The sequence below is a fragment of the Vespula vulgaris genome, chromosome 11 (assembly GCF_905475345.1).
Source record: "Vespula vulgaris chromosome 11, iyVesVulg1.1, whole genome shotgun sequence".
NCBI lineage: Eukaryota > Metazoa > Arthropoda > Insecta > Hymenoptera > Vespidae > Vespula > Vespula vulgaris.
Window position 1 is genome coordinate 7,096,974 of NC_066596.1, and position 18,883 is coordinate 7,115,856.

General features: G+C 35.7%; 6 protein-coding genes, 1 long non-coding RNA gene and 1 other non-coding gene across 15 annotated transcripts; 4 read left to right on the forward strand and 4 right to left on the reverse strand.

Moving 5' to 3' along the window:
- Window positions 1–835: 835 nt before the first annotated feature.
- Window positions 836–2,002, forward strand: LOC127067406 (neuropeptide-like 3). Its single transcript, XM_051002250.1, has 3 exons — window positions 836–921; window positions 1,066–1,260; window positions 1,592–2,002. The coding sequence occupies exons 1-3, from the start codon at window positions 910–912 to the stop codon at window positions 1,697–1,699; spliced, it is 315 nt and encodes a 104-aa protein (XP_050858207.1). The 5' UTR covers window positions 836–909; the 3' UTR covers window positions 1,700–2,002.
- Window positions 2,003–4,095: 2,093 nt separating this feature from the next.
- Window positions 4,096–10,813, forward strand: LOC127067400 (uncharacterized). 2 transcript variants are annotated; one of them, XM_051002237.1, is made up of 8 exons: window positions 4,096–4,188; window positions 5,765–6,065; window positions 6,139–6,309; window positions 6,390–6,662; window positions 6,783–7,589; window positions 9,016–9,181; window positions 9,266–9,623; window positions 9,714–10,813. In XM_051002237.1, the coding sequence occupies exons 2-8, from the start codon at window positions 5,766–5,768 to the stop codon at window positions 10,072–10,074; spliced, it is 2,436 nt and encodes an 811-aa protein (XP_050858194.1). In that variant the 5' UTR covers window positions 4,096–4,188; window position 5,765; the 3' UTR covers window positions 10,075–10,813. The 2 variants fall into 2 exon arrangements, with proteins under 2 accessions (XP_050858194.1, XP_050858193.1); XM_051002236.1 differs by having other exon boundaries at window positions 6,390–7,589.
- Window positions 10,814–11,208: 395 nt separating this feature from the next.
- On the forward strand, window positions 11,209–13,039 carry LOC127067404 (uncharacterized). 2 transcript variants are annotated; one of them, XM_051002246.1, is made up of 4 exons: window positions 11,209–11,375; window positions 11,435–11,667; window positions 11,746–12,163; window positions 12,381–13,039. In XM_051002246.1, exons 2-3 carry the CDS (start codon window positions 11,476–11,478, stop codon window positions 12,145–12,147), a joined length of 594 nt encoding a protein of 197 aa, XP_050858203.1. In that variant the 5' UTR covers window positions 11,209–11,375; window positions 11,435–11,475; the 3' UTR covers window positions 12,148–12,163; window positions 12,381–13,039. The 2 variants fall into 2 exon arrangements, with proteins under 2 accessions (XP_050858203.1, XP_050858204.1); XM_051002247.1 differs by having other exon boundaries at window positions 11,256–11,375; window positions 11,457–11,667.
- LOC127067407 (uncharacterized) lies at window positions 12,157–12,672 on the reverse strand. The gene is made up of 3 exons (XR_007782619.1): window positions 12,543–12,672; window positions 12,420–12,474; window positions 12,157–12,335 (listed from the first exon to the last, which is right to left on the reverse strand). It is a non-coding gene; the product is annotated as an uncharacterized LOC127067407 (long non-coding RNA).
- LOC127067405 (IQ domain-containing protein K-like) lies at window positions 12,720–13,310 on the reverse strand. Its single transcript, XM_051002248.1, has 2 exons — window positions 12,958–13,310; window positions 12,720–12,875 (listed from the first exon to the last, which is right to left on the reverse strand). Exons 1-2 carry the CDS (start codon window positions 13,306–13,308, stop codon window positions 12,720–12,722), a joined length of 507 nt encoding a protein of 168 aa, XP_050858205.1. The 5' UTR covers window positions 13,309–13,310.
- Window positions 13,307–15,025, forward strand: LOC127067403 (uncharacterized). Its single transcript, XM_051002245.1, has 3 exons — window positions 13,307–13,769; window positions 13,862–14,554; window positions 14,654–15,025. Exons 1-3 carry the CDS (start codon window positions 13,715–13,717, stop codon window positions 14,875–14,877), a joined length of 972 nt encoding a protein of 323 aa, XP_050858202.1. The 5' UTR covers window positions 13,307–13,714; the 3' UTR covers window positions 14,878–15,025.
- Window positions 14,960–18,725, reverse strand: LOC127067401 (uncharacterized). 6 transcript variants are annotated; one of them, XM_051002240.1, is made up of 7 exons: window positions 17,952–18,725; window positions 17,431–17,858; window positions 16,761–17,122; window positions 16,213–16,646; window positions 15,841–16,140; window positions 15,593–15,774; window positions 14,960–15,547 (listed from the first exon to the last, which is right to left on the reverse strand). In XM_051002240.1, exons 3-7 carry the CDS (start codon window positions 16,833–16,835, stop codon window positions 15,012–15,014), a joined length of 1,527 nt encoding a protein of 508 aa, XP_050858197.1. In that variant the 5' UTR covers window positions 16,836–17,122; window positions 17,431–17,858; window positions 17,952–18,725; the 3' UTR covers window positions 14,960–15,011. The 6 variants fall into 6 exon arrangements, with proteins under 6 accessions (XP_050858197.1, XP_050858196.1, XP_050858195.1 ...); XM_051002239.1 differs by having other exon boundaries at window positions 17,431–17,548; window positions 17,656–18,725; XM_051002238.1 differs by lacking the exon at window positions 17,431–17,858 and having other exon boundaries at window positions 18,154–18,725.
- On the reverse strand, window positions 17,406–17,497 carry Trnai-uau (transfer RNA isoleucine (anticodon UAU)). The gene is given in 2 exon segments: window positions 17,406–17,441; window positions 17,460–17,497. It is a non-coding gene; the product is annotated as a tRNA-Ile (tRNA).
- Window positions 18,726–18,883: the final 158 nt, after the last annotated feature.

Genomic DNA, 18,883 nt, shown 5'->3' on the forward strand with positions numbered 1-18,883 from the left:
GGCGTGATTAATCGACAATTTTCATATATCGTCCCACGGTATTAATTTTACAAATGATATTATTTGCCCGCAATTACGAGTAACGTTAACTCAACGAATATTTTCATAATTAAATAGTTTTATATAATATCGATCAGAAGATACATCGAGTAATTGGACAAATATTCTCCCGTTAATATTATTTAATCGATATTCGAGTACATACGTATATGTACGAATTATGATCCCGATAAATATCATTTTGGTCGGAGCATACTCCCTTCAAATTTACATCGTTCTCAAGTAATCTTAATTTTACTGTCATGCGGCACCGATGTGTCATTAATTTAATACTTACCTTGATGTTGCAGTTGATTAATGTAAAAAATAAAAAAGGAGTCAGGTTTAAAGAACATTGTAACGTTGCTCGAATATAAGTATCTTAAGAAATTGAAAGTGAGTCGAAATACCGGTTCTTCGGTAACTTAATCGTCGATTAATCGAATCGTTCAGCGATACGATGTACCGACCACTAGATTGATCTTGGCGATCGCTCAAGATCACGGTCCGACGATCTTTTTTCTCGATTATTCTTCCTCTAAAGTCAGAAATTTATTTTTATTCGGTTCTACGTACGAACTGAACGAAGGATAATCGTCGAAAGAGACGAGGAAGTAAAAAGATGAAACAGCGATCGTGCGTATCCCTGTTTAGAAAACTATTCGCACACAACGGTGTACCACTTGGTACCAGAAAGGAATGCGCCATGTGCGTAGGGACGCTTCTCGTAGGTACCGGACGAGTCTACTTTTTTCATTGGCCCTCGCTGAACCCCTATAAGTACGAGAGGGCTTCAGCGTTCTCGCACAGAAATACAGAAGAATCATCGAACGCGCTCCTACGGGCTCATCCTCTTCAAAATCTGCCAACATGTTCAAACACGTGAGTAGGAATCGATCGATTTTACATAATTTATTGACTGACATGTCGTTTATTGCAAATGTATTTTAATGAAATTCCAAATTGTTCAAGCGTTATTCCTGCTTACATCGGAAAAATATTGATGCGAAATTGAAATGTTCGCAGTTAGTTCTGATCGCGCTAATTGGCTTGGCCTGGTCCGCCCCAGCACCTGCACCCAAACCAGCACCAGCACCGAAACCTCTCTCGGTGATATCAGACATCAAAACACCAGCATCCACCGCTAAATTGACACCTCTTGTCGCACCGATCGCTACGCCTCTAATTTCATCGATTTCTCGCGTAGCTCTCCTACCCCAAGTACGTACCCAATTAATTTCCTCTTTGAAATTGTAATCTTATCGTTTCTATTTCCTAGAAATTTCCTATATATATTTACTCTACCAAAGACTTTCATCGATTTCTCGAATCACGTATTAAATAATTAATCCGATGAATGTATACGGTCTATCCAATAACATCGAATAATTAATAATCTGCTACTTTTACGTAATAACAAAATGTCAGAATTGTATACTCATTAACTACAGAATGTATTAGTAAACAATCTGTCGTCGAAACGAATCGTTTAGTTAAATTAATTGAATATATTGTCTTTGTTGAAATAACAACGAATCTTGCTTCTTTGCAGTTGACACCGTACGCCTACGCTTATCCGGCAGCACTTGCCCCTGTGGAAATAGCCGCAGCACCTTCCACTTACTCTATCGAACAGCACGGATATCACATTACCTACTGATTCTTTCATCGCCACCTTGAGTATTGACCTAAGTTTAGCATGAACACTACAGAGAACTACCTTACCTTTCACTGATAATCGTCATGTATCGCGTATTGATAAAGTCATTCGCGCAGAACAAATATTAGCAAAAAAACACAAAAAAATTAAATTGTGACATTTTTTATTTGACATTATTTAATAGCCATTATTATCCGATTGAAATTCCTTTGATAACTCCTCGCTACGATCTTCGTCGTCCTTACAGTAGAAATATCCTTCATTGTCATATATATATATATTCTTCTCCCTTTTTTAAACTTGGAAATGTCAAACGCGGTGTAATGTTCCTATGAATAATTCACAGGAAAAATAAAGAAAAGGCATTAAACTGAGAATAAGGATGACGAGTCCATTTGACGAGAGAAGAGACTAACTAGAGTCGATAAAATATATCTCTAGAAAAAGTCTCGTCCTTGTTCCCCATTTTATACATGAAAGCATAAATAGGAGTTTGAATCACAAAAGCCGATGATAACCGTGTCGCTGATCACAGGATGCGATGAAAAGGAAAGTGAAAATATCGGAAACTTTCTCGAGAACATCGAAACTCTTAACACGTTCGTCGACGTCATTGCACCTTGAACGGACTCGTCGTTACATAACACTTAACATAAACGCCAACTAACAATGTTTTCGGCAGAAATTGTCCGTCGATCATAACTCTCATAAATAAAAATCGTAAAAAAATTAGAAAATAAAAGGTAAGAAAAAAAAAAGGAATTTATTAGTATTATTTTTTTTTCTTTTTCCTTATTACTTAAGTTCTACTAACACGAACAAACACCTTCGTCGCTTGTTGGAAATAGGTCAAGACGATCTTACCTTCATTTTCTTTTAGATGGTAGAGACGTATGTATACGTCATACAAAAATTCTCAGAGATAGTTACAACACGCGTCGAGCTAAAACACACGACGGAAAATCCCTGTTGTGCAAGAAAGAACGACCGGGTGCATCGAACTAAATCGACCGGCCAACCGATAACAAAACCGGCTCCGCGATCTTTTTTTCTTATTTCTTTCGAGAAATAAACGAACGACCGAAATCTAATTTTTTTTTTTAACAAGTCTTACGTGAAATAACGCGGATTTATTTTTTACTTATCAAACGACAAAAGACAAACGTTTATAGATCGTTCATAATGCCAAATATGCATAATGTATTCGTAAAAGCGATCTCTATTCGAAGATTATTATTACACTCTTTAGCTTTGAAACATCTTCGAGAATACTTTCTCCCGGAACCTGAAACAAACACAAACCGTAGGAACTGCGGTTCGCAGTTTATTTCGTCAACTTGTTATTATACGTGAAAAATGTTTAAACATTTTTCGACTTTGAAAAAAAAAGAAAAATTTATTTCGATACTTTTTACCTTTTCTTAGAAATCATTTGAAATTAGCAAGACGACTATCTACCGTCAGATCGAATTTCAGGCAGGATGATGTCAAGGTTGACGAAGAGGATCGCCGAAAAGAAAGCGTACGCCGTTCGTCTGTAACACCTATGGATTGTTTCTCTTTCTAGGTAGTAGATACGCACGTGTATAATGTTTCCTTCGAATACGATGAGGAGACCTGAACTGCACGGATATACACCGAGGAACTTAATGATCTCCCGGTTCCGCTCTTCTACCTGCGATCAAAAATAAAACGTGCAAACGAAACGAACGATACGAAATTTCACTAGTCTCCTATTCACAGGCCTTTGAATCTTTGAAATCGATCTCGTGCGAAATGAGATTTTATTGAATTGTTAATCGTGAATCTTTAGAACTTGCGAAATTATCTTATAATCATATCATTTCTATTTATTTGGTTATTTGGAGTTTATTCTAAATACCGGCCATCTAATTATTATATCTGCTAATACTTTGATTAAAATATTGACAATTCTTGTATCGATCGGTATATACTGATCACTAATATTACATACTCCTTATAAATTTATTTAAAACACCAATTAAAAAATTTTCTTAAATATGGATCCAATAAATAGCCTAATCATATAATATTATCATAAACTTTGAATTTAAATTTTAAATCATTACGAATAATCACGATCTTTAAAGTCAGCTTCATAATAAATATTTCATAATTATTAAGCATACAATGTAACCGTGTAAAAACTCTTTTGATAAATAAATTTTTCGGTAGATCAGAAGGGGTTGCATACGCGGCGATTAATTCCAATTTGAAACGAATCCTAAAGACGGATGTCCGTTTAAAGAATGAGTCACGCAGATTTACCCCACCATAGCGTTCCAATCGCGTAGCTGCCTCAGCATCCCCGAAAGAGGTACGAAAGTATATAAGATTCGAGCCGTCTCGGTAAAAGCACAGACCAGTGTTGTACACGGAGAAAGTGTTCGTAGTGAACAGACATCGTAAGACGTTCACAAGGTGTCTCAGAAATTCCGTATCATCCTCTGCGTATTCATTAACGACAGGTATATAATATAAATTCCAATATAATCAAACTTTTTTATCATTAAGAATATTACAGTTTTATCGATTTAATTATACGTGAGAATTCAAAATTATAAATTTATTATCTCATATAAAACAATTCGAACGAATGATACAATTTTGTATATCTGTAAATTAATATTGATTTAATTTAGGGTTCGATAATAGAGAGATATCGATGTATGATTGTTTGACGATAAAAAAAAAGCAAGAGAAAAAGAAAGAAAGAAAAAAGATATAAAGAATCACCTATGCGTCGGGGTTCAATGATTCCTTAACTTTCTCCTTCTCACTGTATGTCACGTGTAAGAGTTATCGATGTTGTCTGAGAAAATAGCCATTGTGTGTTAACGATCAACGTTTAACACAACGATTTCTTTCCATGACCTATATATATGTACGTATATATACACTTATATACCCTCAACTATTTTTACGTTTCTCGTCTCTCAACTTTTTTATTTTATCACTAGCTATATTTCGATAAATAAAACAATCAAGAACGTTTAATCCCGTTATTACGTAAGAACTTTCTCCAGTCGAAATAACGTCTTAAAGAATAGATGAAACATTTTTTTCATGGTGTATTCTGTATAAAAAGTTTATATATATAGACACATACACACACATATACATGATATTATAGCTCTGCAACCGGTTAAACGACTTTCTCTCAACTTCCTCTTACTTTCGTTGACCCTATCGGTTACAGGATCGCATCATCGTTCGTTTCTAAACCGATCTGTTTTTCGAAATCCGATTGATTCTTAATAGATGAGTAGATAGTTAGATCTACGTTAATTACTCGTTGTAATAAATCAAAGGTTAAGGATTTTGTTAATGTCAGAAAATAAATAGAACTCTCTCGCGTTACTCGAGATAAATTAAGAAAGAAGCAAGAAACGAAGAATATTCGGTACTCTTTAAACGCAATGCGTATTCATTTTCAATCCGACGTCTCATTTTCTTTCTATCTACAAGTGCATCTTTCTCGTGTCAGTACGTTCACCGGGTAATAAAAACGGATCGGAGAAAGGTAAGATGCACTTTCACAAGACTTGTTTGAATTAAAACGAAGAAACGACGTAGTAGACGATCGCTCGTCGGTAAAACCCACATCGTTAGTAGGCGTCTACGAATTTGGTAATCTTAACCATATAAATATTATGTAAATCATACGTTTAGCGATTTGAAATTAGCACTTACGTGTTTGAAAAGTTCATAGGAATGACAAAAGAAAGAAAAAAACTATATCAAAAGTGACGATAAAATTTAGAATAAAAACATCATTAAACAGTGATATGAGTATCAAATTATTATTACCTTGAAAATATAATAAAACGATGGCTACTTTATTTTTAAATACGGTCGAACGACTGGATCACGCCTACGCGTGATGAACGTTATGGATCCTCGAGTATAAAGAACTTTCTAAACATTTAAATAAATAGATATCCATCGAAAAATGAAAGCTATGTTATATAGCGTATGTAAGAAAATTAGAGGATAGAAATGATCGAGTGAAAATTAAATTATCTTCCTTTGTTTATTTTTTAGAATGAAAACTTGGCCCATTCTGCTGGCGTGTCTAACGACATGCACGCTGGCGACTCAAGTGACGTATCAGACGTCATCTTCGTCGCAGAGTTCTAGCAGTACGAACCAACAACAGCAACAATGGTCTTGGCAAGGTCAAGATTTACTTGGTGCTCCTAACACGCAAGAAGAATCTTATCATCCCGTCTCGTTCACTGCACCCGATGCTCTCAAACAAGAACAATCGCAGCAGCAACAACTGTACAACCCTAACGTTCAATCGCAATCGAGTGGAGTCGGCGAAGCACTTGATCAACGAACGGTAAAGAAAATATAAGAGTTCAGATATAGTAAATAAAAATATAAATAAATAAATAAAAATGTATGATTTGCAGGTGGATTCTGTGATCGATAACATTCTCATCTATAATCGACAGGGACGCAATCTAGAAGGTTACGACGAGCTGTATGCCGATCCAGACGTGAAAAATGCTCTTCAATTAGGGAACGATACCGTAGCGCGTAGTTACATCAAAGAGAAGCTATGCTCTCTCGGTCTTATGAACGTGAGTTTAATCATTTTATTTGATTACTATATAATTACTTGAATGCGTTATCGTAAAACAAGTTTTTTTTGTCGATGTAGTGCGAGAATCTGGAAGGTCGTCGTCCATATTACTCACCTCATCGTGATATCCACCCTCACGATGTAATCTACGCTCAACCCGTCACGATAAAACCCGTTGGTCATCCGTTACCAGCTGTGCCTGTAAAACGACCGTATAGATTTGGAAAACCGGAATCACTATCGCCTGGCTTCGCTCCTGGATCAATTTTGTCGGGGCCACCGCCGTCTTTCATCGGAGCTGGACATGGACCGATCTATTCAAGACCTCCATCAAGTTTTCTCGGCTCGCAGGTTGGTCTGAAGAAACCTGGTGGACCGATCTACGCTACGAAACCAATTTATGAGCCTGGCTTGGACGCTGAGGTCGATTTCGATGATAAATTCGTGAATAAGAAACAAGTGATCTTACAGCAACCGGGTGGTCCTGTACAACAACACGTACATCATCACTACCACCATGGAGATTCGACCGGTAACGTCGGATCCACTCCGATAATCGGACCTGGACCTATTGGCAACAACGGTTTCAACGCTTACGGCTACGGCAATGGTGGTTCTTACGCTGGCACCATTAACGATTTCGAGGACTATAGAAAGAACTTTAAGATCAAGACATCCAATTCCGGTAACAGTTTGAACGAAGCCGCATCGTCGAACAGTTACGCGAACGCTTTCTCAACTTACGAGAAAGTAAAGGGTGATTCCACGGTCGGTGGGTCCAGTTCGGTGCATACAGGAAAACAATATCCTGGATTCGGTAATAGCAATCCGTACATAGTCAATAATAATTTTGCTTCGAATGGTAACAACTTCGCCGGTGGTCTTGGATCCTTTGAAAATGGTTTCAACAATGGATTGTCATCGTCGAATTACGAGGACTGCGTGTGCGTACCTTACGAACAATGTTCGACCATCGACCATGTTGGTCGCAAGGACGATCTTTATTTGGCGATCGATCCTCGTAATCTTGACAAAAATATCGAAGCTGAAACCGTTGAAGTTGTTGTCACCGATGGAAATGGTACAATGAGTATCGTAAGAGTCCCGAAAGGAGTCAACGCAACTGATCATGCTGAGCATCGCAGAGAACAGGATAGCAACGGTCAAACACCGGATTCCGAGGAAAATAACGACTTTGTCGAAAGCGACAAAAGAACGAAGAGAGATACCGTCAAGAGGGCTGAACAGAAAGAGGAGAACAAAGCAGAAGCTCAAAGCGTAAGTTTACACAAATGTTTATCGTATTTAAAGACGAGCTATCTGTTCGTAGCGAGGATCGGTCAAATTCTACACTTTCCCTTTCTCATGCTGTCTATAGCTTTCTTTATCTTTATCGTACACACGTTATAATCACATTGAACAGTACGAAGAAAACGAATGCTCGCCTCGAACCGAATGCTCGGAAATTCATTATTATTTCGATATATCGATGATTAACGCTTTAACAGGCTTCCGTTCTATGGTATTGAGGTGGATTATAAGAGATCCGAGTTTCGAATAATATAAATGTAAAAATCAGTGATAAGATGTCGGTAAGAGAAAGGGAAAGAAACGGATCGTAGAGCTGCTAACATTTAGGGCGTCTCTTCTAAAAAAAAAAGCTCGGATCTCTAAGTGACTCTTCGACTCTCTCGTTGCAGAGATTGGTCGTTGGCGATCTGGACACCTCGAAACTAAACGTGAAGCCTACTTGGGGCGTTAGTTTCGGTCTGCCTCAAAGCTACGTTAATCCGATAAATCCATTCGATGGATACGGTGGACAGGGCATAAATCTCGGTTTGGTATCCGTCAATCCTTTGGTGGCCATTCAAGTCACCAAGGATGAGTACGGCGAAAAAGTTGTTAAACCACTGGTGAATCTCCACGTAACACCAAATCCAGGACTCGTTCATAAATTGGGAAACTTGCTCTCGCATAAGAAAGAAACTTTACTAGGCAATTACGCGCCAGAATATTATCCAGCAAGGCCAGTGGTCTACGAAAAACCGATTCATCCCTATCCCTCCAAACCCTATTACCCAACAATCCACGGTGGTCCTTTCTATCACGAAAAACCCTATCATCAAAATTACCACTCCGGTTATCACCATAATCCTCACTACCAAAATGGTTATACCGATTATTATCGTGGTGACGACGATTACGATTACGAGCCAGACAGTTTGGAAGATTATAACGATTATTACAGAAACGCTCGTACCAATGCGTCATACTACGACGATACTCAAAGATATCCAATTTCCGCGAAGAATTCATCGAACGAGAAGCAAAGCAGAAAGATAGTTTTTCGAGATAGAAAGAAGCGCGACGTGAAAACGATCGTTAAGACGGAGGAGGTAAGAGTTTGAACGTTGAACCATCCTCCGAATCAGATTCACCAAAGTGTTGCAGGGTCATTAGAGAAACAGCACGATTACCGATCGCTGACGAGAACCAAATGACGTGATATCGAGTAACGCAAGAATACATCGTCATTATTGTGTCCCTCTATTGTACAAACCATTTAAGTATAAATGCTACATGCACCCAACGATTTTAAAATATCCTTCGAGACAAAATTACGGACATAATCATAATTATTCATTAAAGGTCAAAAAAATTAATTAATAATATTATCCTCATGTATGTTATTTTTTTCCAATAGAGACAATTTGGTCGTCCACCAGTTTGCGGTCCACGTCATGTATGCTGCCGAAGTAGCCACATAATTGCTTCGAGACCACGACCTGGTCAATGCGGTACCAGGTACACGAAAGGCGTTAACGCTAGGATCAAAACGCCAGCTTACGTCGACGGAGATTCTGAATTCGGTGAGTCTTCGGTTTAAAAGTAAGAAAAACATTGTAAACAAAATTAATAGAAAGTTCTCATACAACGAAACCGTACATATTTAGGTGAATATCCTTGGCAAGTAGCCATATTGAAAAAGGATCCTGCCGAGAGCGTTTACGTATGCGGTGGAACTTTGATCTCGCCGCGACACATCATTACTGCTGCACATTGCGTGAAAACTTATGCCGGACGTGACTTGCGAGCTCGATTGGGCGAATGGGACGTCAATCACGACGTAGAATTTTATCCATATATCGAACGAGATATCGTTAGCGTTTACGTACATCCCGAGTTTTATGCTGGCACTCTCTACAACGACATCGCCATCCTCAAACTCGACCATCCTGTCGATTTCGATAAAAATCCGCACATCAACCCTGCTTGTCTTCCGAACAAACGCGACGATTTTAACGGAGCAAGGTCTGTGGAAACGTTCCATAGTAATTTCAATTAACGAGTACAAAAGATAGGAGCAGCGTTTATTTATTTTTTTTTTTCTTATCTCCTCAGATGTTGGACGACTGGGTGGGGTAAAGACGCTTTCGGGGAATTTGGCAAGTACCAAAATATTTTGAAGGAAGTCGACGTGCCTATAATAAACAATCAAGTCTGTGAAAGTCAAATGAGGAGAACGAGACTCGGAGCAAGCTTCAGTCTTCATCCTGGCTTCATCTGTGCCGGAGGCGAGGAAGGCAAAGACGCTTGCAAAGGCGACGGCGGTGGTCCCATGGTATGCGAACGCCATGGACAATGGCAACTTGCTGGCGTCGTTTCCTGGGGCATTGGATGCGGCCAAGCGGGTGTTCCTGGTGTCTACTCTCGCGTTTCTTTCTATCTCGATTGGATACGACAAGTGATCGATCAATATTAATAACCACTCATTCAATTTAATTATTCTTCTCGAAATAAGTTCTCGCAGTCGAATTCGCTATCGGAAAAATATTGTAAAAGTTGCCACGATTTTATTATTTATTTCTATAGACTGATGCGAACGAATTCGTCTCTCTCTCTCTCTCTCTCTCTCTCTCTCTCTCTCTCTCTCTCTCTCTCTCTCTCTCTCTCTTCGTGTTAAATTTTATTTAACCTATCGGGTCTATTATTTTTCTTTAAATAACAGTCGAATTCCCTATCGAGAAAGCAGTATGAAGGTCGTCATAATTATTATTATTTATTTTGATAAACTTACGCAAACAAAATCGTCTTTCTCGACATTAAAATTTATTTAAGCTATCGGTTTCATTATTTTTCTCGAATAAGTTCTCGCAGTCGAATTCTCTCTATCGAAAAAATATTGTTAAAATTGCTACGATTTTATTTATTTTGATACGACAGGTACAAATATTGATGATAACATTCCTCGTTACGTTAGTCACAAAACAATGTTATATTTAGGAAATAATTTATTGTACATACTTCGCAGGAAATAACTCGGGCTTATATTTAGATATGTTTATTTAATGACTTCGTTCGATTCATGCTATTATCGTGTGACATCGAATATTTGATAAAAAATGTGATTCGGACTTAGGCGAGTTCGGATCGAGAAGTAATGCATTTTCTTTGCAATCTATTTATATTTCTATCAATAAATAATCATCTTATAATATATATATGTGTGTGTATGTATATGTATCACACAAACGAACCAATGAAAAAAACTATAATAATTGAAGAAAAGCATTTTTAACGAGTTTATATTCATTCATTATTCGATATATTTATATATACGACTACCCGCCATTTGTCAGATATTCCGGCAAAAAGTGAGTTTTGTTGACAAAGATTTATTATGTCTTGTGCGATACCTTTCCAAATATCTACTAAGATCTTTCGTAAATAATCGATATAAGCGTCGCTCACTGGTGACGCGACTGTTCAGAAGTTTTGTTGTCATCCGAATACGGGTGACGCAGCAGTCAAAGTGATAACAGGAAAGCAAGATAGACAAAGAGTTATTTGAGCAGCTGTATAATATATTTATAGATTGCGCCGTTAGATGGCGTTACATTTGTCAGTAGTATTAACAGCTACTTTATCTACTCTAGATAACCTTATTAATACCTCTCGTAACTTTCTTCGTGTCAGGAATTTAGGTTATGTGTAATCTATGTAATATTAAGAATTGTAATATTTGTTAATTATTAATGAAAAAGAAGAAATCAATTTAAAAAGGTAAGGCAGAATATTTGATTAATTTTAGTAGCTATTGCTCATATTAATACTTATTACAGTAAACGTTTTGTTATATCAAAGTAAGGCACTTGCAAAAAGAATGCCTATAAAATATATCGGTCGCACAACAGACTTTAAAGGAAAGACGTTATGGGAAATCTTAGGAAATTTAAAAAATTTTGGTGTGGGAAGAATGATAATACGCAATAAATTTCAGAGATATCCTGAACCTTGTTATATGAGGATATTAAAAATTGCTACCTTACCTGCACCCGCGACGGAAAAACCGAATGTACGTTACAAGGCTATTCATTATATCTGTTTGTACAAATCAATGTATATATTGTAATGTATTAACTTTATTGTACAGAAAGAACGTAAGATTGTAGCTCTTATTCAAAATACCTTCCGTGGAATAACATGTGAACCAGAGCAAATAGATGGATCAACTTATAAAGCAGATTTTATTTTGATCCCTAAGGATGAGGAGGATAAATATACGCGTTACAATAAATCATTAGTCATGAAAGTAGTACCAAGAACAATGGATTATCCGCCGCTTCTTAAAGAATTAATAATACGACAAAGAAAAGCGGCAGGAATACTCGACAAAGAAGAACCAAAGATGGAAATTATCTATCAAATGTCCGGTGTTAAACGGTATAGATTAGCAGAAGAAGGAGAAACGCCAACTGTAAACTTTGCAATAAGTCTTGGAACACCTGATAGTCCTAGTCTTTATGCAAACATCAAAAAAGAATCATCGACATAGAGATTTATTACAGAAGGTACTTTCTATTCTAAAACAGATTTAGATTTAATAAATAATATTAATGTACCTTTATAGTTTTATTATATTAACAAAGTAGTATTATATCGTTTTCTTATACTTTCCTAGTAATTTGTAAAATTCACACATATCATCAATTTGCTCTTCCATTTTCAACTCCTCCTTTGATCCTAGAATTATATTACAACTTTCATATCTCTTACTTTCTTTACTAGATTGACAAGAAGAAATATCGATTATAAATATAAAAATACCTAGATCCTCGTCCATCAAAGTTTCAGTAATATTCGCTTTTTCCTCTGCAAGAGCCTACAATATTTACAAAATAGCAAAGCGTTAGTATAATATTGACATGTAGTAAGTACAATTCCAAATACCTTCCAAAATTGTCTCATTTCTTGTACATAATCGCGCTTTCTAACTAACCAGCCACGGACATATCTTTGTATATACAAAGCTGCCTCATCCTTGGTTAAGAGCCACGACAATGGAAAGATGGGTCTTGGACTATGAAATGTAATCTTTTAAATAATTTATATAAAACTTTAATTATCCTATCTCATCCGACCGTACTGTAAACGTAATAACAGCTTAAATTGCGGTATCTCAAATACCGTGTGCCATTTAATTGCACGTTTTGGATATTTCGGGTTAAGATTCCACAAAGTTTCAGCCAAATAATCGATCCCATTAAATCGACACTTTTGTATCTAAATACGATTTATAAAAACAATTAATTTTTATAGAATATTTTAAATTCGATATGACAAAATATACATATGTATAATTTACTCGAAGAGCGTCCCATCGACGAGCTTCAACTAACATATTTTCCATTGCTGGTAATAATAAAGGAAATATTTTTCTATTCAAATAGTTAGATGATACATCTTGATAAGGTACTACGACCGCCGAAGATTCCTGTTCTTTTTTCCATTCGGTGTACTGTGATTGTTTTTCTTCATATTCATCGACGATAGATTGCCATAAATTTTCCTCTTGTTTATCATCGATACGTAACTCTTGTGGAGAAAAACTTTCTGCTCTTTGACATTGAACGTTATTATTAGTTTCTACATCCTGAAAGCAACCAGAACAAATTTCATTTCCAGCAATATATTCTTTGGCTAATCTAGAAAACATCGTTGCTTCTTAAATAAATGATTACTCTTACTCAAATAAAATCTCTCTTTCTTTTTATTTGTTCGAAGGAAAAAAAAGAAAAAATAAATCAAAGAACGCGATCGATCAATCGAAACGTAATTAATATGTCAATAACGGAAGCACATTTCGTTATATCCCGTCAACATTTAAAGTAGTGCAAAATTATAATATGAAAGAAAATGCGTTAATAAGAATAAAAATATCGAACGTTACGTTTGCAAAGAAATTTTATTAAAATATGTATCTAAATGAAGGATGCTTCATCTTCATCTTCGATAATAACTGCCCAGAAAAGTTTAAATTTTCAGATAAACGTGACATAGCCTATGTAGAAAATTGTTGTTAAATTTATCCATAGAAATATTTAAGTAATCGAGGCACATAAATGCTTAGTTGTCCTCCACAATGTCCGACATTGAGACGTCAAATTAGGGAAGAAGGTACTTTCTTTATCTCTAACTCGATATTGAACGTTCGTAAATAAGATTAAAAAAAATAAATAAATAAAAATAAAAATAAAAATATTTCGTAGTTAAAAAATCAGGTTGGACAGATGAATATATGCGAAACATCATCGATGTCCAGAGAGTGGACATCACAGAGGATTGGGATCGAAAGGTGAAACCGGATCCACGTAAAAGAATTCGTAGAGTACCGTTAGATCCTTCTAAACGGGTAACCAGAGAGCCAGCGATAGAATATGACGATCGATATAAGGAAAAACCTAAACGAAAAGAATATCCCGATAAAATAGTTCAAAATTCTATACGTATCACTGATTTCAAAGAAGTTATCGATAAGGATGAAATTCCTTTGGCTTCATTGAAACAAGAAACTATTTATTATACCGAAGAAAAGGAAATCGCACGTGTAGCTCCGTTAGTTAAAAGAGTTAGCCCTGAAGTATCGAGACCAGGAATACCGAAAGAAAGAAAAGTTGAAAGACCGATCGAAGAACGGGTTTATGACAAAGAACAGGTGAAAGATACTGCGGCAATTCAATACAGAATCGATTCTGAAGAAATCGATGACAGTTCTCGGATACCTGTTGATAGCAAAATAACAGTAAAGGATCAAGAAAGACCTAGAATCGCGGATGATAAGATCAAAATTAAACGTAGAGACGATTCTCCAGATAGTTATTACAAATATACACCTAAGGAACTTTCAACCGATTGGCCGCGCGATGGTTGTGACGAAGCTTGTCTCGCAAGAGTATTAAAAGGCAAGAATTAAGGAATCCTTTAGATATAACTTATAGATACCTAATTTCTAAATATCATTCTTTTTTTTTCTTTTCTTTTTTTCTTTCTTTAACTTTCAGAACGTGCTGAAAGATTGTTGGAAGAAAAGAAGAAGGATGATCGTTACTTGATGACAGGACTAAGTTATTTCGACGATGTTTGTACCTGTTCTCTTAGTTGTATGATACATACTTTGAAAAAAGATCGTTTCGTGCGCGGTATATTAACGTCCGCAATTTTATTCTCCCTTGGTATAAAACTATGTTCGGAATTATATGGCTGGTACTTACCCAATCGCACTTGACAAAACTTGGCTAATTTTTACGAAGGAATGAAAGAACAAAATCAAAAAAAAAACGAAAAGAAAGAAAAAAGACAAATGTCAATTTCTACTTTAGGAAGCTTAAATTTAATAAAAATAAATATAATCACATTTGTTTAATATTTCGCAATTCTTTGTTTTAAAAGTATTCTAATTGTACAAAGCAAAGCTGCTGTAATCGATAACGCGCAACCAACAAAGACATAAGGGATGACCAAGTGAAAACGAAAAAGATCTTCTCGAACGATCTTTTCTTTGGGAAGATTAACTCTAAAGGAAATGTCATTTTCCCAATCGATAGTATTATTATGAGTTTTAACGCTTCTAGATCTTCTATTATGTCCTGCTGGACAATTCAAAATACAATCCGCTCCTTCTAAACAACCCGTTACCTTAACAGTTAAAAATATCTCGTCGTTCTCTCTCATATTTTCAAACATGAAAGCTTGGAAGATCAGATAAGTTTCCAAAGGCGATATCCGATACTGTTCTCTCGAGCAAATCTTTCGAACATCCGGATTCAAGCATCCATTGGTATCCAAGATCCATAAACTGTTCATTATTTTCTTTTGTTGTTTCTTTTCTATATAATGAACCGTCAATTCACCGATCCTCGAATATTGCCAGCCTGGAAATAAAATTTTATCGATCTCTATAACGCGTATCGCATTAATTTTGTATTAAAGATCATTTTTACCGTTTCCATCTCGTACGAGAACACGCAATAATACTTCTTCTCCCAAGATAACGGTATCTCCGGATTGTATTCTAGTGTCAAACACTTTTTCGGAATGAAATGTCTTTCGAAACAATCCGACATCGATCTCCAAAGTATTTTGAGAACCACCAGTAACAACGCGGGGCACCATTCTTGCCGATCTAAAATGCGGGAGCAAACGTATGTAACGTTATGGCATAGACGAGACGTTACGTTAATTGTCTTACGTATCGAGAGTTTTCACTCTGATTTGTTTCGTGCGAGAGACAGTCTTTTCTTGTACTTTGCACCGCAAGGTGATCTTCGTATCGTCTTTCAATCTGAGACCCGGTATCAGTGGAAATCTCAAATCGAGACAATAGAATCTTTCGGTGTCCGTTGAACATGCAACAACGCCGCAATGCCGAAATCGTTCTTTTTCTAGATTTATCGTATACTCGTCTTTCACCCTTGTAACTTTACATACCTCGTTCTCTACGTTATCTATTACAGGCGATTCCTTCGCCGTAGTCGTTTTTACGGATGCTCTAAAAAAAACAAAGTTGTCAGATAATCGTTACGAGAGGAATATCATTCAAACCGTTATTCCAATATCGTACTTAAAAAATACATCGTCGTCCGTATCACGACAAGATATTTCTTCTATTTGGATGTCATTCCCTTGCGATAACGACTTATCGGCACTACTTATGCTTTCGGTCGTACTCGAGTGAACCCGTTGAGATCTGACTTGCAAATGAGAAGATGGTCGCCGATAATAATATCGACCTTCTCGTCCATTGACTCCAAATGGAAGCTCTTCGTTGTTCTCCACAGTTGAATCGATCGTTAGAGAAAACGACGTGTTCTTCGATGCTTCGTCTATTTCCTTCATTCGAGCGATATTCGTCTCTTCGGACGGTACATAATGATTCACCACACCGGAGTCGTTATATTTTCGAGAGAAATTAATCAACACTGTATCTTGCGGCTCTAGGGAAGTCGCATGATCGAACGAGATCGTTAATAGGGTCAGCAACAAGTAGTTACGCGCCTACGATATTAAACAAAAAAAACGTAGAATAATTAGAATTCTTAAGATTGATAAATGATGAAAGGTCAAATAAACGTCTTCGTTCGAAATAATAATCAACTATAAATTTCCCACCTGTCCTATTCGCGTCGATAAGATTTTCTCTGCGCTAACATGTAATAATCTCGAATGGTGGAAGCACCGTGTCATTTTCGTAAGATCGACTACAAAAGACTGGCAAACTTGTAGAGTTTGATGAACGCTTTTAAAGGTTCTCCTTTTATTCAAGCGATACCTTTGTCACATTGTTCGGTACGTGGATTTACGGGGACACCAACGATGTCCATTATTAGGTACATACGATCTTTCGTGATTCGACTGATGAAGGAGTACTTAGCATAAAACATCATCCGTATCCTCGATTTTAACGCCGCGTCTGCCATTAACGTCGATATCGATTGCTCTGTATGCGTTCGTCCGTGTATTCTTGTATAAGCCTGCGGTATTATATTCCAAACAATTTGGGTCAAAGAATTTCTTTTAAAAGAAGGATTACACGAAACGCATATGTACGAATTGCGAATGATTTCTAATTGCGTTTCTTATCCTTTAAATTTATCCTAAACTCATTGCCGAAAAAAACTTTTAACTAAATTACGATCGTCCTTTAGAAAGGAATAATTAGAATAACAGAATGATAGAATTTATTTGAATTTTAAACGCATGATAAAAAAAGTTAATCTTGATGCGATAAAAAGAAAAAAAGCGAATAAAAAAAAATGCTCCAGGTGAGGCTCGAACTCACAACCCCGGCATTGCTCACGAACACTGTCTTATAAGTACCGTGCGCTAACCAATTGCGCCACTGGAGCAGTTGGTAAGAGGATCGCTAAAATATTCTTTCAGTAGTAAATTCGTTAAATCTAAAAATAAAATTATTAGATCGTATATTGTTTTTGTTTATTTATAATTAATCATGGCATTTAATGTTCTTAAACAAAAATCCGTCGAAATAATATTAAAAACTCACATATATAGATATTGTTACTATAACAGAAAATTTATTGTTTCTTTAACCAAAATCATAGATTTTTATCCAAAAGATCAAAATCATAAAACTCTTATCGTACATACATATTCGCGATCATTTAAGTGTATATTAATAACTCGTAAATCAACGACCAACGATTAAATACGCGTATATTGTAGATCTTAAATAAAATGGCATAATATCTAAAAACAATACATATCAAAGGTTAGATAAAGAAAATGGCTTGACATTTTTCAAGGTTTATCAAGCAAATCGATTTAAGATTCTTTACGTACATATTACTTTGCAATAGTAAAAATTACTTTGTGAAAATATTTCGAATTTTTATGTCCTGCGATACTGATAATCACCATCATAATTGCAAGTAATATCGAGTTAATGGCTGCTTAAGTACACTTTAACTGTTTATATAAATTTAACTACAAACAAAAAATACGAAGTTTCTACAATTAACAAACACTTTGAAATTAATCTAACCTGGCATATGGTTTTTTCTTGTTTTTGTCAAATGTATCACTATTTTTACTACATAGAAAAATTTCTATAATACATTCATTCGATTGTCAGATACGCACGAAAAATACGTAATAAGTTTATACATCGATACAATAGATACGTAATGTATCCCTATTGTACTTGTAGTTCATAATCTGTCCATACCTGTCGCTGAACTCATATACGTTATGAGCAAAAGATGATAAACAACTTTAAAAGATCACTTTCTTGAAATATATTTTGCTCTTTACACGTATATTAAACGAACCTATCTTTTTCGTTGAATAAAATGCATTCCGCGCCAAAAAAGCAAGATCGACAACTTAATTTTAAAAAAAAAGTCATCTTGAAACAATATTAAATAAATAAACCGAAATCCTATCTAATATAATGAATTCTAACTTCAAATCAATAGCATTATAAATTAAAAACATTAGAATGTTTGAATTAGTGATAACAAAGCATCGATTCGTATGTACACTGCATATACATATATACATATGTATAATATGTATATATATATATATATACATGTACATATATACATACGTGCTTCGTCGACATACAACGTATATACGTATAAAATAAATTGGTAATATTTTAAACTTAAAAAATAACCTATAAAAAGTGTACTCTTTTTCACAATTTCATCTTGTATAATGATGATATGCAAATAACTTTGTTTTGACTTATTTATTCTTGTGCCATATAT